The sequence below is a fragment of the Pleurodeles waltl genome, chromosome 6 (assembly GCF_031143425.1).
Source record: "Pleurodeles waltl isolate 20211129_DDA chromosome 6, aPleWal1.hap1.20221129, whole genome shotgun sequence".
Classification (NCBI taxonomy): domain Eukaryota; kingdom Metazoa; phylum Chordata; class Amphibia; order Caudata; family Salamandridae; genus Pleurodeles; species Pleurodeles waltl.
Genome location: NC_090445.1, coordinates 1,685,914,702 through 1,685,939,995, shown reverse-complemented (window position 1 = coordinate 1,685,939,995; position 25,294 = coordinate 1,685,914,702). Strand labels below are relative to the sequence as shown.

Below are 25,294 nucleotides of genomic sequence, written 5' to 3'. Positions count from 1 at the left end.
GATCGCTCCTGCGCACTGGCTGCAACCCAGTCGGTGCACACACATTTTCCCACACATCACTCAGGGAGTCCTCTTGGTAGGGCTCCCCGCTGGCCTGCGCTCCCTTCATCACTCTCCTCTTACTCACAAGGCACACTGGTCTTTGTAAGCAGGTGATGGATTCCTTGTGCTATGTCCCCTCATCCAGCAAGGAGACTAGCAAGTCTTTGCTCGCAGTCCTGGTCACAGAAAGAAGTCTTGCAGAGCTTTCTCTTCTCACACAGCCCAACCTCCACTTCTTATAGCTATTTCTAATCCCCAAATGCGATTTAAGGTCTGAGTCTTTGAAGTTTTATGTTTGGATTCAGCTACTTTTGAAATGTACATGTTTCCTTTTCTTCTTCCTTCTTGAAAGGCTGTCTTTCACAGCAGGAAAGACTTTAAAGTGGCTAGACCCACAACATGGTCCATCGGAGTGAACAGAGTTCACACCTGGATGTGAGTCACAATAATATGTGCACTAAAAGGTTAATTCTGGGCTCCCAGCCCTACTCTTTATGATGCCCTTATCAGCTCCATCTCTTTCTTGAGATGTGTCCAGGACTTCTTCTTGTGATCTATCGCTGAATCAAAGAGCCCCCTTTTGAAGTGTAAAGGGGAAGTCTCTTCCTCCTTCATCCAGTGTGTTTCCCAGCCAGTTCGGAGCAATGCAGAAATACCCAAATCTGTCTGGAGGATTCCTCTGCTCCTCATGTCAACACGAGGCAGCCCTGGGCTTCCCAAAATGGAACCCAGGGTCCTCTGTGTAATGTACCTATTTGCAAACGCATGGTGCTAATACACAGAACGTTCCAAAGTATGTTACTTTTGCTATGTCATTGTATTATCTGCTATCTTAAGTTATATCTGGGTTGTGTGTGTTGGCCCCTTTTCGATGTGGAAAAATGTAACGGCACTCCCTCGCCAAACCGCACCGTATATAGGCACTATGATGACACCTGGGCTGATATGGCCATGATTGAAGTTGTATATTGGGACCCAGTGGCACTGAAGGTGTGTTCTCTTGAGGGTCAACGTTTTCCAGAACCTTTTGGGTGCCTGGAAGATATTCATAAAATGAGGAACTTATGCAAGGATATGTTACACACTGTAAATATTACAACCAAAGGTAAGACCTTTCTTTCTTATCACATCCAAGATGGGTACACAACTTACGCTTCCACAACAAATCAATAAAAGGTATTAACAACATAGAAAGTTATCAACTATAAAATAAATGTGTAATTTTGTTAATTTACATATGTAAGTGCTAGCTTTATAATTGCACAGATTACTTTGCACTGTTGCTAGTGTTAGATCACAAAGAATCTGTACAATTAAGTGAATTCCCCCTACCTACACTCATACACGCATTAATCAGCAGCTTGTGGTAACATTATTGGGGTTGTTTTATTTTAGATCTGAACACAGACCTAATTGCTTGTCTGATGTCTTGGAAAGTCCTGATAATCTTTTCAAACTACAGCTTGCTTAGTAGATTATTTTTTCTCTCCTCCAGGTTACTATCTTGGAAGAACAGGTGAGAGCCCTGAATGAGCGCTTGTATCCTCCAGAAAACAAGGAACCTCAACAAAATGGAGAGGTGTCGCCGGCAGATGTTGTACAGCTTCAGACAGAAAATCGAGGTTTGGAGCTGCAATTATCAGAGAAGAATAAGGTGAGAAATTATTGATTGGTCTTGGAGCCAGAAAGTTAATTTTTCCAACAGTAATTGACCGGTATATTTGAAAGCAGTTGATTCCATTGTCCTTTGTTAAAACATGAATGTATTTTTGATTACTACTACTGACCTACGTTTTGCTTCATTTGTATTTAGCATAAGTCTTTGTTGGTTTATAGTTTATTCTCAATTTGATATTGCTAGAGTGTAGGCGATGTATGGAACTAGTGACTGATTAAATCATCTTGGTCATCTAATATTTGAAATATAAGACCAGGTGTGCAGGCTTAGTGTGGAACATTTCCTTTACAACTTGTTGTACATTCTCCAAGCTTTTGTGATCCTTGGTAGGAAGAAGACTGTACGTAACAGGTGGTAGAAACTTGCGGGCAGTGTACACATTTGATTGAAACGTGTTGTAGTTGATTATGAGGAGAGTGCCAGGCATTTGCTCCTTGTGCCACAAGAGAGGATGCTACAGTTTGTCGCATTCTTCTGTTAAATTAGTAGAATTTTATCAGGGTGTGAAAGGCTGGGCTTGTACTGGGTTTGGTGTGTAGAATTTTGTATACTTGCCCACAAAATCACTATTTGCTTCATAATAAGTAATTGAAGGAATTTGTGTTAAGGGGTGATATTGTGTCTTGACAGTGATTACTTTCTCACATTTCCAACACAAGGTGTTCAAAAGACAGAATATTAAACAGTGGTTATTAACTTCTTATGGAAATTATCTACTGGAACATTCTCTTGTTCTTTTCTTTGTTTTAGTGGACCCTTATCTAATGACAAAGTCAACCAAAAATAAAATGAAATTCTACTTGGTAAAATGTGCTGTGTTTAGGAAGCATTGGCCAAAATATTTCTTAAAATTGTTGAAGCACACAAGTAATAAGAAAGAGAAAGCAACTTACATTGTGGCAAGTTTGAAAAAAAATGTGAAAAACTCTTGCCTCAATCCCTATCATGTGATCTTTCCAGGTCACCACAGGTTTCACCATAGAATAAATTTAAACAAAGAGGACTAGGGTTTTTAATTTGAACATAAAGTACCTTAAATCCTGTGTGAAAGCATTTGGTTTAATGGGCTATACAGGTGCATGACTGATCACAAGTAGGTGCCTTTTTCAGAACAGCTAATTAGTGATAACTCTTTGAGTTCCCTTTTTTGACCATTAGTGTTTAATGGGCAATGTGAATTTCAAATGGTATGCTACCTTTAAGGTTGGAAGGCCGGGCCCTACTGCAGAACTTCACAAGCAAATTCATTTTTCTCTTTTTGGGAATTTTAATCTCACTAATTTCAAATAGTCTTTTTAATTTCATCTAAATCCTTTGTTACTGGCTTTGCATTATGTATAAATATTAAAGAATATATTTTGTCTACAGATCATTAAGCAATTGCAACAGCGCATGGCGGAGCTCAAAAAGACGCTTCAAAAGGAGCTGGTAAGCGTTTGAATACTACTTACGGTGCAGAGTTTGGTCGTTCCTACGTGGGAAGTATGAGTTACTCGGCAGCTACTTTTGCCCAGTAATATTGAGAAGCCTGTTGGCTTTTGGAGCAAGGCGTAAGATGTGTTGGTCTAGAAGATCAGAGAGCTACTGTTAGGTATAGTTGAGCATACAGTATGTTTGCCTCATTGCCCTCTAAGACCATACATTGTGGACAGTCAGTAGATGAAAAGTACAAAATCATCTTTTTAAAAGATGTTGGCACAGGTAATATTTTGAACTCACACTGATGTATTTATACATTAATTCATTGAATGGTTCTGCCCAGTCAGTTAGTCAAAGTGAGTTTTAGACCTGAGTCTTTAAAACATTTACACAATAAAAACCATTGGGTAAAAATTGCATGAAAATTATCATGCCATTGTTCAAGATATAACATATCCCATACATCCACGTGCGTATAATATAAATCGTCCCCAGACATGTTACAACAAAATACTCAAATCTCTACTAAACCTTAACTCACTGATAGTATAATTTGGCCCAAAGCACAAGCTTCGTCAAAATACTGCATGTCCAGTTATAAAGTAGCTGCTTCCTGCTTTTCCCTAACATCATTTTACTTTAAAATTGGCCCAAATAATGCATTACTTTGCACTAAAAACCAGAGGCGATCTTGTGAAATGTGCATTGTCACCCTTCATATTGAAACCTTAGTTACAAATATTATTCTCATCTACATGGGATCCCTGAGCTTGGGAAATTAAAACTGGGTTGACCCTGCATCTACATTTTTAACATCAGAATCTTAGATGTGTGTTATGTAGTTTTTCTAAGTAGGGGAATGTTTCCTCCTCCACGAAGTTATCAGAGGAGATACAGTTTTTTTGTTTCTTGGGTATCTCAATTTATATTCCTTGGCCGTATTTTTTTTTGTCAACATACGGAAGTCGGCCTTGCTAATTCTTATTGTGTCTAGCACATTGTCCATTATTGCTGTTAGTTTAGTTTATTACATAAATCATCAATCCTTACCCTGACGGATATAGCCCAATTTAATTCACCGTTCGTGATTTCCTTTTTACATAGTGTAGATATTTTGAGTTCAGCCTTATCTATTCTCATCCAGAATTTTAGTGTCTCCACAAAAAAGTGAAATAGCTCCATACTGTTAGACTAGTCTCTGAGGGCCTGGACTATAATAGAGGGACAATAGCCTCTTTAAACATCTACCCTCTTTAAGATCCCAATTTGTTTTTCCACTTATACAGAGTACCTCAGCTCCATATTGGAACTGTGGCCAAATCATTCCTTGACAAGCTGTCAATATAGGTTTTAGAGAGGGTGCCCCCATACACTTTATTGAATTTCTTAAGTGGCCCTACTGATGAGAGGGCTTTTGCGTGCAAGGCTTAAATGTGCTTTTTCCATGAGATGTTCGTCATAAACCACATCCTCAAATACTTATATCTACGAACCACCTCAATTTTAGCATTATTTAGGAACCTGTTAAACTTTACCTTTTTCCCCAAATGGAAGCACTTTAGTTTTCTCCATATTGGTAATTTTTTTGTCACAGTAATTTGTGAAGATATCTAGCTTCCTCTGCAGTCTGATTTCCGTCACATCCATGATGACTTGATCGTTCTCTGAGGAAGAGACCTTACAGTATCCAATTAAACTTGTGCCCAGTTTTCTCCCTGTATTTCTTGTAGAATCAAAAGTAAGTCATGTGGTAATTCATAATTTCTTAGGGCTTCCCACTTTAGGGCTCTAGCAACAGTATTGACTGCTTAGCGGCAGTCCACAGAACAACAACATAGCTCTGTCGTCTTTTTAGCTGTGGCCCACAAGCTGAAGCAATGATCTGCAGTAGAGTGTCCCTCCTTAAAACCACCTTCGCTGTTAGAAATGATCAGAGTTGTTTCTGCCTATTCTTTCAATATCCCCAAGAGGATTTTCTTGAACATTTTCCCACCCACATCCAACAATTGTATTTGCCTATAGTTTTTAAGGACTGATTGATCTAAATTTTTACACAGGTGTTTAATCACTGCCTCCTTTCAACTGTCTATTAAAATTCCCATCATTAAGATTTTTGAAACAACAAATAAAACAAGCTAGACCATCAGTCAATATTTGTTTTCACTATTACCGCCGGTAGATTATCTGGACCTGCTGCTCTTGTAAATTTTAGTGATGATATGATCTTCTTAATGGTTCCTACTGAGAACTGCTCCCTTATGTCATCATTTATGTTAAATCTGGCTAGTCGCTAGGTATTTAGAGCTCTTTTGCTGTACATTTGTTCCAAGTATCCAACCCATGCTTCCTTCCCCACCAGACATCTCAGCTTTCTCTAATTTTTCCATAGACAGTGTTGCATCACCTCTCAATATTCTTTTGATATTAATATTCTAAATTGTTTCAAAAATGCTTTTCTAGCATTTCTCGTGATAAAACCATTTCACACTAGCCACCAAACTTTTAAACTCTCTTCCTAATTCAGTGAGGCAGTTTCCACCCTCCTTATTCCATGAGAACCTCAAATACCTTTCCAATTGCCTTATCTGCCTTTTTAGAAGTCTACATTCGTCATCGAACCAAAGGTTTCTTTTTAGTTTCTCAGGCATTTTTCTACTTATCTTATTACTTAATACCTTTAACTCAACCTGTAAACATGCTACCACTTGTGTAATTATATCCTCATACCAACTGATACATTTTACAGGTATCTCCTCTGATCTCTTTATACCATGCTGAAACGTTTTTAACAGGTTTAGGTGGTACTTTGTTATCCTTGTGTGTAAGCATCTTGGAAAGCAGATTTTTAAAGGGAGCACTTGCTCTTTTATGGAAATTCCCATATTTACTGTTGTAAGTGAAGGATACTGGTCACTCCCTTCGATTTGTGATACCTCAAACTTCTTGACTTGACTCTAGGCCAGGCATGGACAAACACATAATCAATTGGACAATTCTGACTACCATACAGAAGTTTTTTCCTTGTAGAAGTATCCTAACGTACATGTCCATTTAGAATGACTAAACCATTTAAGGCAAAGAAATTTGGCAAAGACGTGTCCCTCGCTGTTACATTACTTTCAGGATATCTAGCTGGACTTATATTAAATGTAAGCAACATTACTTCATTCATTAAATCAGCCACACAAGAAGCTACACTGAAAAGATTTTAATAAGACTCTCCTTAAACATTTCCATCTCACCATCATAAACAGATAAGCTCTTCACTGACAAGTAAATTTTAATAACAATAATACAATCTGAGCCGTCTTAGCATTATGTAATTGTATGCCACAAGCTAGCATCAAGTTGCTTCTGGTATTAATTTCTCATGCCTTAGAAGCAACCTTTGTTGATATTAATGTAAGAACACCCCCTGAGGGGTGTACTGGGGATTTATTTATTGCTGTCTGTGATACTTGCCAAAGAAGTCTATCTTGGGGGCTTCATGCACAGTGATGTTTCCTGGAAACACAAGATTGCATACATGTCTGTCATCTGTTTAAAATCTGCCGTTTCATTAAATTCTTGGATTTGTATGTGTTCCAAAAAACATTGTAATTCTGTGCATTGAACCCCATCCCTTGTCAATGTCGCTTCGATCATGCCTACCCTCCTTATCTTCTTCCTGAGACAGGCATACTTATTTGGGCCTAATCTGTACTGCTGCTCATTAGTACGTCCTCCTTATGGTAAGGTAATACTCATGGTACCTCCTCTTATCATTTAATACATATCTAGTGCTTTGCTGAGCTGATAGTCCAGTCTAACTGATTTTCTTGAAGACCTCCATGACAATGTAAAAAACCCACCCAAGGAGGTTCATTGTGTTCAGGTCCCACATTTGATGATAAATTTATTCCTTGGGTTTTCAGTTCTCATTTGGTTTTTAGCAAGGTGTCTCTGACCAACACTGAAACTAGTCAAATCTTTGTCACCTCTGCACCTGATTTACTTTGCTAAAACCCACTTGCTATGAGTCATTAGAGGATATCAGGTGGAAACTAAGACATTTTGTTAACAGATTTAGCAATCTATCTCTAGTCGAGGAATGTAATTTTCTGCACCGTTTGCCTCTCTTGCTTTCTTGCTCAGGTTCCACAAATATCCTATAAACTATAAAACATCCTTACTTCATGATTCTATATTTATGTTTTGCACTTTGTTTTCCATAGTACTTGCAGGTGGATCGACATTTCTTGGGTTGCTTTTATTAATACCAATCAATTTTGCTTTATCTTGTGCTTTAATTTCAAAGGGGTTGTGGAGGTTTAAGCCAGTTTTATTTTTCCCATATCCGCCAATGCACCTCCCTTCTCTGAACCCTTTGCCATTGTGGGTGCCAATTTTCATCCGATTTCCACTTTGCATGTCATTCATTCCTCTCACCATACCCCTCCTATTGTCTCATTGAACCATCCTTGGTTTTGGCTTTATACCCCTTTTTAGTTCACTCTTGGTGCCAATCCTTGTACATGTGCGGGTTATTGGTAGAGCGTCTCCTTATCCTGTTAGTTTTATTAAACACCTTCTCCTTCCCATTGATCGTCTTCCTGTGGCCTTTATAATATTAAACATTTACTTCATTTTTCTTAACCTGGTGATTCATTCCCAGTCTTGCCTTTGCTAAAGGTACTGCTGAAGGTACGCTAATGGTGGAGCAGTGTGTTACAGGTAGTCGGAATCTGGAGACACAGACCGCTACAGGGGAAAATAATCTGGTTTAAGTTGGAACAAGGGTACATGTTGTTCTTGACCTGAGTCACTTTAAGGACAAGGGGCAGGGGTTTGCGCCACTAGGCAGATACCTACCATGAATGTCAGTGCACAGCCTGTGTATTGCCTTACACCCCCTATAAGAAATCTAAGACTTAAGTGCTCAGTAGTTGTATGGAACAGCACTCATGAATGTAGCATGAAGTAGTATAACATGATGAGCAGAACTATTTTTTTCTTACTTCTTTGCTTTACCATTCAAGTGGCAACCTAGATCCTCATGGGATTCCTCCCTTTTTCTGTTGTGCAGCTGGCTCATCAGAGGGCCAGATATCAAGTACTTGGGAATACAGTCTTCACATCAGTGTGTCCAAATCCTCAAATTGCTTACCAATTGCAGCTCCTTTATGCAGACCACCATTGCCCTATCTCACTCTGCTTGCCAGTGCAACCCTTCAAACTGCCTGCAAATGCCAGCTCCCTGAACAGAGGACCTGTGCCCATTACCAATGTCTCTCTTCCCCAGGGACATCAACTCATCCTGCCAATTGATTCCAGCTCCTTACGTTGCCCACCTGTGCCAGCTTTTCATATTGCCTGTCAGTGCCAACTTTTGACTCTGCCTACCAGTATCATGAATGCACTTTCAGCCATGGCCTTGTTCTGTTCACCTGTGCCATGTGTATTCGCTGCGCCCTGTGCTAAATCCTCCTGTTAACTAGTGCCAGCTGCTAACTGATGCTTGATCTTCAAGCTGCTCACTAGTGCCTGCTCCTCCCCATTGTCTGTTTCTTGCAGTGCCCACCGTTCACACTGGCCACAATTGCCTACGTCTCACACTGCCCCCTAGTGTCTGCTTCTCATACTGGCCAAAGTGGCTCAATTCCCAACGTGATAAATAATGCCAGCGTTCACATAATCTATCAGTTCCAGCTCTTTATGTTGCCCAGCAGGGACAACCACTTGCACAGTCCACCATTTTCCTAATTGTTCCAGTGCCTGTCAATGATCTCCTACTACCTGGTAGTGACTCTCCTACCACTCTGTCAATGGTGGCTCCTCCCACTGTCCACCAGTACAGTCCCTCCCACTGTCTCCCATTGGAGGCTCCCCCCACCTCCAATTAGTGCAGACTTCTCCCACTGCCCACCAGTGCGCACTCCTACCACTGTCTGCCAGTGGAGGCTCCTCCCACTGTCCACCAGTACAGGTCCCTCCCACTGGAGGCTTCGCCCACTGTCCACCAGTACAGGTCCCTCCCACTGTCTCCCACTGCAGGCTAGTCCTGTTGACTACCAGCCTTCTCACTTCTTTCCTGTTACCCCTCTGTTGCTCTTTCACATTTAAAAAATAAATATTGAATAATTTTTCATTACAAATCAATACTTAATCAGGCCCACAAAGCAGTTATATGATTACAGAACGGATCATAATGGATCATAAAACATAAAGGAACATGAGTACTACCATCAGAAAATATTGTGCATCATGCAGATTCGACAATCTGTGAAGCAGCCATAAAGCTTATCAAATATTCCAAAGCAGCTGTTTTCAGGTTAAAGAATGAAACTGGGCACCTTGAATCACAACGGAGCACTTGAAGGATTTCCCTGTTCTGTAAAGTGTTAGGACAGATATCAGGAAAACAAATATTTTCTGTTCTAAGTAATGCAGCTTCTTCATTTTAGTTACATATTTCAAGACAACTTCATAATGTGATGGATCAGACAGTGTAACGGGGGACTGTTATAACACTGGAATTGGCTTGTTTGTCCATTGTAGTTGTCAGAGGCATTAAGGGCTTGATACCACCTTGTCCAGGAAACATACAACATGTGATTTTCCTTCAGTGGATTCTAGCCCACCCATACTCGTGGGGCAGCCACCATCCTATCATCCTGTAGTCGCTACACTCTCGCACCAAGAGAGGAAATGGGTTCCGTGGCACAGGCCTGAAAATAGGGCATGCAGGGTTGGTCTCCAAAGTTGTCATTCGCATTCTCCTTTCTAAAGACTCGACATAGGCTTCAGAAGATACTAGGTGTGCCACAAGGCTGTCTAATTATCCCCCCAACTCCACAAATTTAGCATCAAAGGCTGCCTATTTTTGTGAAGCCTTTCAAAAGGTGTCTCCAGCTCATTTTTAGCTCTAGCTATGACCTTGGGCATTTCATTACAGGGCCTTCACCTCCAGCCATTCCATTTTGAGACAATGAACATAGTTGGACGAAATCCTCAAGTGGGCCTGGTTGTCTTGGCCCATGTGGCCAATGCTCCAGAAGGACCACTCTTGAGTGGTTTCCTTATCCCTACATAGTGCCTCTATGCTTCTTATCCCATACTCTGTCATCCACCTATTTTCTGGCTCTACCGCATCAGCACCCTGGTCAGCTGCAGACCTATATGGGCCTTTGTCACGGGGGAGTTAAGTAATCTACTATTGTTCATGGTGGAGTTGGAATTAACCAATCAACTTTGCTGCAGCCCACCCTATCCTTTTCGACTAGCTAGGTAGTGTGGATGTACCTCCAGTTGAACCCCAGTCTTTCCAGTTACTCTAGCCTCTCAGGCGGGGTCAACTCCTTTCCAGTGTTCGTCTGTGCAGAAGTCCTTGACTTTGAGAAACCACTACTGGGGAGAGATTGATTGTCTTATTCGACTGTCTTTCTAGCCATTGTACTGGTTGGGTCCATGCACAGCAGAAGAATTGCCTCCAGTGTGTCTACCCAAAGGCAGCAGTACCTAGGCATTTCCCTTTTTTATGCATTCGTCTTTCTCCCCTTATCTGTTTTTTTCATTCTATGGTTCCATCACACTGTACAGTTTATCCTTCCCTGTCACTGCAGTCTTGCTCTTCTCTTATTCAGTTCCTGTTTTTCTCACTTCATCTACTCTGCTCTTTCATCCCCTTATCGGTTTTGTTTTTCTTTCATCAATGCCTCATCATTCTGATCCTTCCTCTGTTTCGCTCCTGCCTGCAACCAGTCGTAGAACATCCGGTGTTACTGTTCATTCCACAGCAGCACCAGTGCTGAGAGATGAGTTCAGTGGGCACACAGGCAGCTGCACCTCTAGTCGTGTGTCATGCTAGACCGTACTGACACAGCCTTAATTTGTAGCTTTCAAGTGACCCAGATTTAGAGTTCTTATATATATTTAGCAGTATTAATATGTTATTACTAAATGTTCATGTAGTTGTGTGATGTCATTTTATTGGAAAGTTTGAGCTTAATGATTTCGCAACTTTGAGAGGTTGAGAGTGGAAGGCCCCAATAACCATAATGCCGTCTGTATGTAAAGGTATTTTTGGGGACAAGCCTAGCTAGGAGGCAGCGGAGCCCTTAACAATGGACGAGATATATATATATATATATGTTCGATGGCATGTGTAGCTGCAGATACACATGCTGTGCACAGTCCGCCGTCTGGTGTTGGGCTCGGAGTGTTACAAGTTGTTTTTCTTCGAAGAAGTCTTTTTCGAGTCACGAGACCGAGGGACTCCTCCCATTTCGACTCCATTGCGCATGGGCGTCGACTCCATCTTAGATTGTTTTTTTTCCGCCATCGGGTTCGGACGTGTTCCTTTTCGCTCCGTGTTTCGGGTCGGAAAGTTAGTTAGAATCTCGGAAAAAAACGTCGGTATTGTTTGCGTTCGGTATCGGGTTAGTTAGAACAAATCGACACCGAATTCTGAAGAGCTCCGGTGGCCCTTCAGGTTTTTTTTGATCCCCCGTCGGGGCCTGGTCGGCCCGGCCACACGTGACTACAAGGCTGATGGAACGGACCCCATTCCGCTTCTGCCCAAAATGCCATAACAAGTATCCGTATACGGATCAGCATTTGGTCTGTAACTTGTGCTTGTCTCCCGAGCACAAGGAAGATACTTGTGAAGCCTGTCGAGCGTTTCGGTCGAGAAAGACATTAAGAGACCGAAGAGCCAGAAGACTGCAAATGGCGTCGACGCCGACAGGACAAGAGCGTTTCGAGGAGGAAGAAGAAGCTTTCTCCATCCACGAGTCGGACTCAGAAGAGCTCGAGGCTGAAGAAACGCCAAAAACCGTGAGTAAGACGTCAAAACATAAGACTCACGAGAAGTCAACTAAAGCCCAGGGGACGCCACCGCCAACAGGCCATGGCTTAACCCGAAAGATAGGTGACCGGCCATCGGCACCGAAAAAGGGCACGCTTGTGGCGAAGTCATCCGACTCAGGTCGAGATACCGCCACACAGCAACCTCGGACCCGAGACAGCGGCTCTGAAAAAATTCGGCACCGAGACAGCGGCACCAAAGACGTTCGGCACCGAGACACCACGCCGAAAATAAAAAAGGTTTCTTCGGAGCCTAAAAAGACATCCGAAAAAGTTTCGGTTCCGAAACATCCAGCCTCGGAGCCGAAAACAGGTTCCTACACAGAGGAACAAGGATTAACCTCCCAAATGCAAAAGCATAGATTTGGAGTGGAACTTGAAACTGTAGAGCCAGATTACACACAAAGAAGGCTCCACATTCATGAGGACACAGGGAAGATAACCACTCTTCCCCCAATTAAGATTAAAAGAAAACTTGCCTTTCAACAAAAGGACAAGCAGCCACAGGCAAAAGTGGCGAAGAGAACAACTCCACCACCGTCTCCACCACCATCAATACATGCATCACCAGTAACAACTCCACCACTGATGCACTCCCCAGCTCATACTACAATGAGTCAAGATGATCCCGATGCATGGGACCTTTACGACGCCCCAGTATCAGACAACAGCCCAGACTCGTACCCTGCAAGGCCGTCGCCACCTGAGGACAGTACATCTTACACACAGGTGGTCGCAAGGGCGGCTGCTTTTCACAACGTCACCTTGCATTCCGAACCAATTGAGGATGACTTTTTGTTTAACACCCTATCATCCACCCATAGCCAGTACCAAAGCCTACCTATGCTCCCAGGAATGCTAAAACATGCCAAACAAATCTTTCAAGATCCTGTTAAAGGCAGAGCCATAACCCCAAGGGTGGAGAAAAAATACAAGCCACCACCAACAGATCCCGTTTATATTACAACGCAATTAACACCGGACTCAGTAGTTGTCGGGGCAGCTCGTAAGAGAGCGAACTCTCATACCTCAGGGGACGCACCACCTCCAGACAAGGAGAGTCGTAAATTTGATGCTGCGGGCAAGAGGGTAGCAGCACAAGCAGCAAACCAATGGCGCATTGCCAATTCACAGGCACTTTTGGCAAGATATGATAGAGCTCATTGGGATGAGATGCAGCATTTCATAGAACACTTACCCAAAGAGTTCCAGAAAAGGGCGCAACAGGTGGTGGAAGAAGGACAAAGTATCTCATATAATCAGATACGGTCTTCAATGGATGCAGCAGATACGGCTGCAAGGACAGTAAACACTGCAATTACAATAAGAAGGCACGCATGGCTGCGTACTTCAGGGTTCAAGCCGGAAATTCAACAAGCCGTGCTAAATATGCCCTTTAATGAACAGCAGTTGTTTGGGCCGGAAGTCGACACTGCTATTGAAAAACTCAAGAAAGACACTGATACGGCCAAAGCCATGGGCGCGCTCTACTACCCGCAGAGCAGAGGCACTTTTCGCTAAACACCTTTTAGGGGAGGGTTTCGAGGTCAACCAACAGAAACCACATCATCACAAGCAAGGCCCACTTACCAGAGCCAATATCAGTGGGGAGGTTTTCGGGGGCAATATAGAGGGGGCCAATTCCAAAAGAATAGGGGAAAGTTCCAAAGCCCCAAAACTCCTCAAAATAAACAGTGACTTACAAGTCACAGCCCCATCACATAACACCTGTGGGGGGGAGACTAAGCCAATTTTACAAACATTGGGAAGAAATAACAACAGACAATTGGGTCTTAGCAATTATCCAGCATGGTTATTGCATAGAATTCCTCAAATTCCCTCCAAACATCCCACCGAAAACACACAGTATGTCAAAACAACATATAGACCTTCTAGGACTAGAAGTTCAAGCATTGCTACAAAAGGAAGCAATAGAATTAGTACCAAAACAACAAATAAACACAGGAGTTTACTCACTGTACTTTCTAATACCCAAAAAGGACGGCAGTCTGAGACCAATACTAGATCTCAGAACACTAAATACCTACATCAAATCAGACCACTTTCACATGGTTACATTACAAGACGTAATCCCACTGCTCAAACAACAGGACTACATGACAACACTAGACCTAAAGGATGCGTATTTCCATATACCAATACATCCTTCACACAGAAAATACCTAAGGTTCGTATTCCAAGGAATACATTACCAATTCAAAGTGTTGCCATTCGGAATAACAACTGCGCCAAGAGTTTTTACAAAATGCCTGGCAGTAGTAGCTGCACATATCAGAAGGCAGCAAATACATGTGTTCCCGTACTTAGACGACTGGTTAATCAAAACCAACACGCTAAGACAGTGTTCACAGCACACAAAATATGTCATACAAATCCTCCACAAACTAGGTTTCTCGATCAACTACACAAAGTCACACCTTATGCCGTGTCAAACACAGCAATACTTAGGAGCGACAATCAACACAGCAAAAGGGATTGCCACTCCAAGTCCACAAAGGGTTCAAACATTTCACAATGTAATACAGGACATGTATCCAAAACAAAGGATACAAGTCAAAATGGTAATGAAACTGCTAGGCATGATGTCTTCATGCATAGCCATTGTCCCAAACGCAAGGTTGCACATGCGGCCCTTACAACAGTGCCTAGCATCACAATGGTCACAAGCACAGGGTCAGCTTCAAGATCTGGTGTTGATAGACCGCCAAACATACATCTCGCTTCTATGGTGGAACAGTATAAATTTAAACCAAGGGCGGCCTTTCCAAGACCCAGTGCCACAATACGTGATAACAACAGATGCTTCCATGACAGGGTGGGGAACACACCTCAATCAACACAGCATCCAAGGACAATGGGACATACAGCAAAGGCAGTTTCCCATAAATCACTTAGAACTGTTAGCGGTATTTCTAGCGCTGAAAGCATTTCAACCCATAATAACCCACAAATACATTCTTGTCAAAACAGACAACATGACAACAATGTATTACCTAAACAAACAGGGAGGTACACACTCGACACAGTTGTGTCTCCTGACACAGAAAATATGGCATTGGGCGATTCACAACCACATTCGCCTAAGAGCACAATTTATTCCAGGAATTCAGAATCAGTTAGCAGACAATCTCTCTCGGGATCACCAACAGATCCACGAATGGGAGATTCACCCCCAAATACTGAACACTTACTTCCAAATTTGGGGAACACCACAAATAGATCTATTTGCAATAAAGGAAAACTCAAAATGCCAAAGCTTCGCATCCAGGTACCCACAAGATCAATCCCAAGGCAATGCTCTATGGATGAACTGGTCAGGGATATTTGCGTACGCTTTTCCCCCTCTCCCGCTCATTCCATATCTAGTAAACAGGTTGAGTCAAAACAAACTCAAACTCATACTAATAGCACCAACATGGGCGAGGCAACCCTGGTACACAACACTACTAGACCTTTCAGTAGTACCTCATGTCAAACTACCCAACAGACCAGATCTGTTAACACAACACAAACAACAGATCAGACATCCAAATCCAGCATCTCTGAATCTAGCAATTTGGCTCCTGAAATCCTAGAATTCTGACACTTACACCTCACACAAGAATGTATGGAGGTCATAAGACAAGCTAGGAAACCTACCACTAGACACTGCTATGCAAATAAGTGGAAAAGATTTGTATATTACTGCCATTGTAATCAAATCCAGCCGTTACACGCATCTCCAAAAGATATAGTAGGATATTTACTACATTTACAAAAGTCAAATCTAGCCTTCTCTTCCATAAAGATACATCTTACCGCAATATCAGCTTACCTGCAAATTACTCATTCAACTTCATTATTTAGAATACCAGTCATAAAAGCTTTTATGGAAGGCCTAAAGAGAATCATACCACCAAGAACACCACCTGTTCCTTCATGGAACCTCAACATTGTCTTAACACGACTCATGGGTCCACCATTCTTGTAAAATGCAATACTTAACCTGGAAAGTTGCCTTTTTAATTGCCATCACATCTCTAAGAAGAGTGAGTGAAATTCAAGCTTTTACCATACAAGAACCATTTATTCAAATTCACAAAAATAAAATAGTCCTACGAACAAATCAAAAATTTTTACCAAAGGTAATTTCACCGTTCCATTTGAATCAAACGGTAGAATTACCAGTGTTCTTCCCACAGCCAGATTCTGTAGCTGAAAGAGCACTACACACAGACATCAAAAGAGCGCTAATGTACTACATTGACAGAACAAAACTAATTCGGAAAACAAAACAACTATTTATTGCTTTTCAAAAACCTCATACAGGAAATCCAATTTCTAAACAAGGCATTGCTAGATGGATAGTTAAATGCATTCAAACCTGCTATATTAAAGCAAAGAGAGAGCTGCCTATTACACCAAAGGCACACTCAACCAGAAAGAAAGGTGCTACCATGGCCTTTCTAGGAAATATTCCAATGAACGAAATATGTAAGGCAGCAACATGGTCTACGCCTCATACATTTACCAAGCACTACTGTGTGGATGTGTTAACTGCACAACAGGCCACAGTAGGTCAAGCTGTACTAAGAACATTATTTCAAACTACTTCAACTCCTACAGGCTGAACCACCGCTTTTGGGGAGATAACTGCTTACTAGTCTATGCACAGCATGTGTATCTGCAGCTACACATGCCATCGAACGGAAAATGTCACTTACCCAGTGTACATCTGTTCGTGGCATTAGTCGCTGCAGATTCACATGCGCCCACCCGCCTCCCCGGCAGCCTGTAGCCGTTTCGAAGTAGATCTTGAACATTTGTACATTTGTAAATATATTACTTTAAGCTTCATTATGTACATACGTATTCACTCCATTGCATGGGCACTATTACTAGCATACACAACTCCTACCTCACCCTCTGCGGGGAAAACAATCTAAGATGGAGTCGACGCCCATGCGCAATGGAGTCGAAATGGGAGGAGTCCCTCGGTCTCGTGACTCGAAAAAGACTTCTTCGAAGAAAAACAACTTGTAACACTCCGAGCCCAACACCAGACGGCGGACTGTGCACAGCATGTGAATCTGCAGCGACTAATGCCACGAACAGATGTACACTGGGTAAGTGACATTTTCCATATATATATATATATATATATATATATATATATATATATATATATATATATATATATATATATATATATATATATGTGTGTTTGATAAGGTACAGTTTATTCAGCCTTTTGATGACAACTGCTGGAGCAGGATGCCTTTGGAGTCTGGTAGGCCTTTAAGAGGGTTGTCTCCATCCAGGTGTGAGTGGACCAAGGCTTGCTTATTCTTTCTGGTGTCCGTTTATCTTTAAAGTTTGCAGGTGTCAATCATCACTAACATAAGATCAAAAAACATTCATTCAGAAACTACAGAGCTGCAGACCATTTCAGTGTTCGATAACATTAGTAAATAGGCTCCTATTTGTGGAAAGAGGGAGTTTAACCACCAGCACTTAATCCGTTGAGTTTCTTGATAATTGTCTACATGTTCGTACAAAGCTAGAGTTTGAAATATTTTGGTCACTTTTTCTTTTTAATCCATCAAAATGCTTTGTCTTTTGTTCCTCAGAAAATAAAACCGGAGAATGAAGTTGCTGAAATGAGGGAGAAAGTAGGCGCTGAATTGACCAGTGCAGCCACCACGACAGTAACAAATAATTCAGATTTAAATGACTCCCGGGAGATCAACTTTGAATACCTGAAGCATGTTGTTTTAAAATTCATGTCTTGTAGGGAAACAGAGGTAAGGCACATTCACCTCTGTTATGATCATTGATTCCTTTTTTATTTATTTGTTTACGGAACCTTTAATACATAAGTATTTGTGTGTCCTGATATGGAATTGCCATGTACTTACCTTTTATTTTGAATAAGGTACACTCCTCTTATTTGGCTAATATTTGTTGGAGGGTTTTGATGTTTTTTTAATTGACTCTTTACATGTTCACAGCAGGCTAGGGGCTAGAGATCCATTGTCATAGATAAATAAGATAGCACATGTGGAATGCCTTTAATATTCACAAATGTTTTGTGGTTTCTGGTTGAACTGGGCAGCGATACTGTGGCCTTACCATACCAAGAGGCATGATACCATCACCTGTGAACTCTCAAGAGTTGCATATATTTATTTCACCAATTCCCTTTCTGTCAAATTGCCTAATTGCCTGTCCCTTTTGTGAGTTTCTGATGATTTATATACACATATATATATATGTCTATATATATGTGTGTGTTATATATATATATGTATGTATCGAGTGACTCCTCCTCTTGGTGATAGTGTGCATGGGCATGAATTTTTTCCACAGGAGAAGAGTTAGACGGCATTGCACTTTTATGTGGACTGTAGGGTGAGGAAAAGAGTAACCTGGTAGGGTGTTGATGTTGTGCTCGAGTGTCTTCAACAGTGTTCTGCCTCTGTTGATGGCCTTATTGATTGTGACTCCCCACACTGTCCACCTGATCACATTACACATGTCAAGGGAGGACTGAGGCACCTCTTCTTTCAGTGGAAGGACATCACCTCAGATCAGTATGATCTTTCCCTTGTGGGAAGGACGGTGCCTCAAAATTCCACTCTATCTGTCCTGCTATGACTCAAGCTCAGACCACCTCATTCTTCTGCAGGAAAAGTTTAAAGTGCTTCTTTCAAAGGGTGCCATTGAAGTAGTACCTGCAAAACCAGATATGGAAGACATGTACTCCCTTTACTTCTTGATCCTCCTCCCCAAAAGGACATCTTCCGAGCAATCCTGGACCTCTGTCCACTGAACAGATGGATCCTCTCCGATGTCACTTTACAGGACTCCATCCTGCTGCTCTGCCAATAGGACTTCATGTCTGTGCTGAATCTGAATAATGCGTACCAGTACCTCCAATTCGTGACAAGTGGACAACACTGCAGTTCAAAGTACTAACTGTTGGAGTTTGTATGACTCCAAGGGTTTTTACAGAGTTCCTACAAGTAGTAGGAGTGTCTAGGAAGCTGGCTGTTTATATAGTGGACCAAAAAGAGGAACACTGTGCAAAGAGTCCAGGCAAACCCCAGAGGTATGACAAAAGCACAAATGACAGCCCAAATGCTCTCTTTTGTGCTACTGTGGGTGAGGAGTTAGGCTTATTATAGAGTAGTGCTAAGCATGTATTGGTCACACAAAGGCAGTAAGCGAGAGACACACTCAATAAAGAAATCTGACACCAACTTACAAAAATAACACGTGTTTAAATGATTTTGATTCCAAAATCATCAGAATTAGGTGAATACTTTTTGAGTTATGAATTTTTACAGTTTCAAAAGTTGACAGCACAGTTTTTAGAGCGGTAATGTTATCCCATGGGGGAAAAACATGTTTATTGGCAGGTGTGGCTGTAGATATGCATGCTGTGCATACTCCTGTCATCTAGTATTGGGTCTGGAGTGTGCGTCTTCGACCATCTCGGGCCGCCCTCACCATGCAGCACCAAACACTATGCCAAGCTGATAGAACCTCGGCGCAGGAGAGTCCAGTCAGTCTTTGGCTACACCTTCTCCCATGGAGCCTATCCTAGAGACTGTGGGCGCTCCTTATTGTCGCCTCCATATTCAGGAGGGTACAGGACGCATTATTGCTTCTCCTCCTGTATTGGTAAAGAGGAAGATGTCTTTTCAAGAAGCCCTGAATGCTTACCCCACCTCCAAATAAAAGAAGCAAGGAAAAGGCCACCAGTCCATCTCGCAGGCCTTCTCCACCTCCTCCTCCCCCTTCTTCTCCTCTGCCTCCTTCCCTTCCTCATTCTCCTGCCTTGCCTACTTCAGGAGAATATACCCCTCAAGGATCTCCTTTATATGTTGGGGAAGATTTGGGTGGGACACAGCATGACCCAGATCCCTGGGACACTTATGACCTTGGCCCCATCCTGTCCAATAATCCTGACTTATTCCATTTATGCCCCTGACCACCAGAGGACACTAGTTCTTACCAGCAAGTAGTGGCAAGAGAAGCTGCATTTCACAATGTGGAATTACACAGGGACCCTATCGAACAGGACTTCCTGTTTGACACGCTCATATCTACTCACAGGGATATCCAATTTCTCCTGATGCTCCCTGGCATGCTTCGTCATGCTAACAACATTTTCAAGGAGCCCACCCTCTCTAGGGTTATCACCCCTAGAGTAGACAAAAAATATAGTCCTACTCCCTCAGACCAATTATATATTAGGTCCCAGATCGCTCCTGATTCTTTCGTAGTTAGCGCTGCACGAAGATGTGCTAATAGCCAGGCCACAGGTGACTCTCCTCCCTAGAAGGAGAGCAAGAAAATCGATGCTGCTGGCAAAAGAGTGGCTGCGCAGGCAGCTAACCATTGGGGTATTGCCAGTTCCCGGGCGTTACTGGTTAGATATGAACGGGCTCACTGGAATGAAATGGAGGAGCTCCTCCAATTTCTACCAGATGAGCACCACAAAAAAGTGAAACAGATTGTTGCTGAGGTGCAAACAGTCTCAAATAATTCTAACTGTTGTGCCCTGGACACCAGAGATACAGATGCACGTGGCATCAATACAACTGTCCTACTAAGAAGGCATGTGTGGCTCCACTGCTCTGGTTTCAAACTAGAGGTAAGGCAAGCGTCCTTAACATGCACTTTCATAAGCAGCATCTTTTTGGCCATCAAGTGGATATTAGCCAAGAGAAGCTAGAAAAGGACACCGTCACAGCAAAGGCCATGATTGCTCTCCAGTTCCCCACACAAAGGGGCACTTTTCATCGACCCACTTTCAAAGGTGCCTTCAGATTCACATCCTCCAAGACATCTACTTCCCAGTCCAGACAGCCTCCACCCTACATTCCAGGTGTTTCTATAGGGGATCCTACAAACGTAACAATAAGTCGAGATGTAAAAGCACCACTTCCCAAGACTGTTCCTCCACTGAGAAGTGCCTAGCTCCATCTTCCCCCTACACAGTCCACACCTGTCAGGGGACGCCTCCAAAACATTTATTTAGAATGGGCCAGCATCACCACAGACCAGTGGGTCCTTTCTCTTATCCAACTAGGTTAATGTCTGGAGCTTTTTACCACCCCTCAACCCTTCCCCCCACACTCAGACTCTTACACGAACACCTCACCCTTCTCAAACAAAAGGTTCACTCCCTTCTTCTCAAAGGGGCCATTGAGCCTGTTCCCATATACTACCAGGGATCAGGGGTATATTCTCTATACTTCCTTATTCTCCTAAAGTTCGGCTTTCTCAGACCTATTCTCAACCTTAGACAGGGTAACCAATACATCTCGTCAGAACATTTTCATGCGGTTACTCTTTAAGATGTTATTCCGCTTCTGCAACAGTGCAAGTTTATGATGACTCTAGAGCTAAAGGTCACCTTCTTTCAAAGTCCTATCCACCCTGTGCATCAAAAATAGCTAAGGTTCGTTATTGCAGGCAAACATTATCAGTTCAAAGTCCTGCCTTTCGAGGTCACTACAGCACCCAGAGTTTTTAAAAGATGTTTAGCAGTAGTTGCTGCATACATCAAAAGTCATAGCATCCACATGTTCCCTTACCTAGATGACTGGCTCATCTAAGCCTGTACATTACAACAGTGCCAATATTACACCCAGTTGACAGTGGATCTCCTTCACACTCAGGGCTTCACTCTCAAGTTTTCCAAATCCCACCTCCAACCCCTTCAGGTAGAGCCTTATCCAGGAACTATTCTCAATGCAGAGCTGAGGCTAGCATACCCTAACCCGGTCCGCGTTCAGAGTTCGGTCTCTTCTCTCCCAGTTTCAGAAGAATCACACATACACAGTCAGGACTATTATGCGCCTTGTTAGGAATGATGGCGCCTGCATTGCCAGCGTTCCCCATGCCAGACTCCATATGTGTCCCCTACCGCAGTTTGACTCGTCAGTTGTCTCAGTCGCAGGGCCACCTTGAAGATCTAGTGTTGTTAGTCTGATATACTCACCGCTGTCTGCAGTGGTGGGGTACCACCAACCTGTTGAAGGGGTGGTCTTTTCTAGACCCTGTTCCTCAGTTCATACTGACCACAGATGCATCACTGATGTGTTGGGGTCCCCACCTTCAAGACCTCAGGGCCTCTGGTAAATCAGTCACCAATACCTACATATCAATTATCCTGAGGTTCAGGCATTGTTTCTAGCCCTGAAAGCATTTCTTCATCACCTGTCCCACAAGGTTTTCTTAGTCCGAACAGACAACATGATAGCCATGTATTATCTGCAGAAACGGGGAGAGGACCTGGTCATCCCAATTGTCACAACTCTTCAAACAATATGGAAGTGGGCTCTTCACCACCATATTCATCTGGTAGCAGAGTATTTCCTGGGGTCGGAAAACGACTTGGCAGACCTGCTCAGCAGGATGCACGAATATTTCCACAAAGGAGGACTCCACGCACAAGTCTTTCAAACATACTTTGGAAAGTGGGGAACTCCTCAGATAGTCCGTTTCACCACAGCAGAAAACACCCAAGCTTCGCCTCCAGGTATCCAAACTCTCTATCCAAGGGCAACACTGTATGGTTGACCTGGTCAGGAATATTTGCTTATGCTTTTCCACCTCTCCCTCTCATTCCAGTTCTGTTTCGCAGGATCAGGCAAAATTCTCTCACCATGATCCTTGCAGCTCCCACTTGGGTGTGTCAGCCATGGTTCATCACATTTATGGACCTATCAGTAGTTCCCAACGAGAAGCTTCACAACAGGCCGGAAATTCTCACTCAAAATCAAGGACAGATCAGACATGCAGACGCCAAGTCACTCAACCTTGCGAGATGGCTCTGAAGTCATAGTTTGGCTACTTAGGATTGTCTGCGGAATGTAAGGACATTCTCAGGGAAGCTCATAGACCCCCAACTAGAGTATGTAATGGTGCAAAATGGAAACGTTTTGTTTGCTACTGCCACCCCAAACATATTGACCCCATCAAAGCTACTGTTCAAGACATAATTTGTTATCTGCTGCAATTAAAAAAAATAATAGCTTACACTTCAATTCGCCTACATCTCACAGCTATAGCTGCATACCTACAGAACAGACAACATAGTTCTTTGTTCAGAATCCCAGTCATTAAAAGCTTTCATGGAAGGTCTTAAAAGGGTAATTGCACCCAGGGTGCCTCCTGCACTATCCTGGAACCTCAATATTGTGCTTACCAGGCTCACTGGTCCTCCTCTTGAGCCACTTCATTCATGTCCTCTTCAATACCCTCCTTGGAAGGTAGCTTTCTTAGTGGCCATCACATTGCTCAGTCGTGTCAGTGAGCTCCAGGCCCTAATCTTAGAAGAACCTTTCTTCCAAATTCATAAAGCCCAGGTGGTGGTGGTGGTGGGAGGGAGGGGAGGATGGAGGGGCATCTGAGAAGAGCCAGTTCTGCATACAAAAGCAATGGGTTTCTTTGAAGCCTCCTACCTTGGAGTGCAGATTTGCAGGTTATCCTTTTGGGAAGGGCGTGTTAACATGCCTGCCAGAGCAGGCTTTGTTTCTGACCTCCAGAGAGCAAAGGCTCTCACCCATAGGGGTCAGTATCTCGTCTGTTGGTGGCAGGCTGACTAAACTAGTCAGGGAGCCCACCAGCAGTTGGTAGGTATCACAGGGCACCTCAAAGGAGCCCTCTGGGTGCATGTATTAATAGATCCATCACTGGAATTAGTGAGGGTTTATTAATATGAGATGTTTGATACCAAACATCCCTAGTTTCAGTGAAGCCATCTTGTAGCTGGGGAACGCGTATCGACCAGTGTCCAGCACATGTACTTAAAATGACCTCCCTGTACGCTTACTATGTCTAAGAATCGACAGACATATAGCAGGGGCATATCTGCTCATGCATATATGCCCTCACCCGTAATATAATGCACGCAGCCTTAGGGCTGTAAGGGCGACATTATATATTACAGCCAGTGTTTAGGGGACATAGCACACAGGCTGTGTGCCATGTTGTGTTTTCACTTTTTGGAGCCCCTTGTCAGGTATCCTGCAGTGGCAGTCTGCAAGGTTTTGGTGCTGGGTCCCTCCGTCAGACCACCCCACTCAATCCAATCCACCCCAATACACCCCACCCTAGTTTATCCCACTCCAGTCCTGCCACACACCATGTAATCCACAGGACTCAGTCTAATTCACCCTGCTCAGACCAGTTCACCCCATTCCAATCCAGTCCACTTCACCCCATTCACCCTACCTCATCCTAACCCACCCCAATTTAATCCACCCCACTCCAGCCACCCCACCTCTCTCCAGTCCACTCCACTCCATCCCATCCTGTCCACCCCACTTCACTCCTATCCACCCCACTATACTTCAGTCTAATCCTCCCCTCTCCAGTTCAGTCCACTCAAATCCATCCAGCCCACCCCACTACACTCTTCTCCAATCCATTCCACTCCACTCTAGTCCTATCCATCCCACTCCAAAGCAATGAATCTAATCCACCCCACTTCTATCCAGTGCGACCCAATCCACTCTGGTTCAGTCTAATTCACGCCACTGCATCATCTAATCCAGCCCACTCCACCCCACTCCAATTTACCCCACTCCAAACCAACCCATTCCAATTCACTCCACCCCAATCCAATGCACCCCATCCAAGTCCTATCAATCCAGCTCAGACCATCCATCCCAATCCAATCTACTCTGCCCACCTCCAGTCCACCCTACTCCAGTCCACCCCAATCCAACTCACCCCATTTCTTTCCGCTCCAGTCCATCCCATTCCACCCCAGTCTAATCCACCCACTTTACAACAATACAATCCACCAGACTAACTAAATCCACTCCAACCCACTTCACCCTATTCCACACCAGTCCACTCTACAACACTGCACTCTACAATTCACTCTGTCACACTTCCACTGAACTCTTCTCCCCTCTACTCAACTGTACAAAACTGTACTCCCCCTGCTCAACTTTACCACACTGTACTCCAACAAATGCACTCTACAGCACCACTCCACTTTGGCACTCCACCTCACTAAGTTTTAACCATGCTGAACAGTAACCACACTGGTGTACAACATGGCAAAAACATATTGCCAAGGCAATAGCTCTTGTAAAGATGAGACCTCTTGGCTTTGCAGATGCTTGTTATAGTTGCTAGACTAGTGTTTCTTATTTAAATCACTTGCTACGATGCATTTTTCAAAGGCCTACAACATTTGTTCCTCCCTCTCCCTGTGTCATGCCACAGTGTGACCTAAACTGTCCCCACATATTTGGTGTGCACCCCTTTGAGACAATTCAC

At 43.1% G+C, this 25,294-nt stretch overlaps 1 protein-coding gene across 3 annotated transcripts in view; it reads left to right on the top strand.

Moving 5' to 3' along the window:
• GOLGA1 (golgin A1) overlaps positions 1-25,294 on the top strand; it is a 234,675-nt gene that overhangs the window by 185,277 nt on the left and 24,104 nt on the right. For all 3 annotated transcript variants that reach the window (XM_069241738.1, XM_069241739.1, XM_069241737.1), the window contains 3 exons: positions 1,538-1,696; positions 3,089-3,148; positions 17,614-17,787. In XM_069241738.1, the coding sequence (XP_069097839.1) occupies positions 1,538-1,696; positions 3,089-3,148; positions 17,614-17,787 (393 nt within the window). The remainder of the gene's footprint in view (positions 1-1,537; positions 1,697-3,088; positions 3,149-17,613; positions 17,788-25,294) is intronic.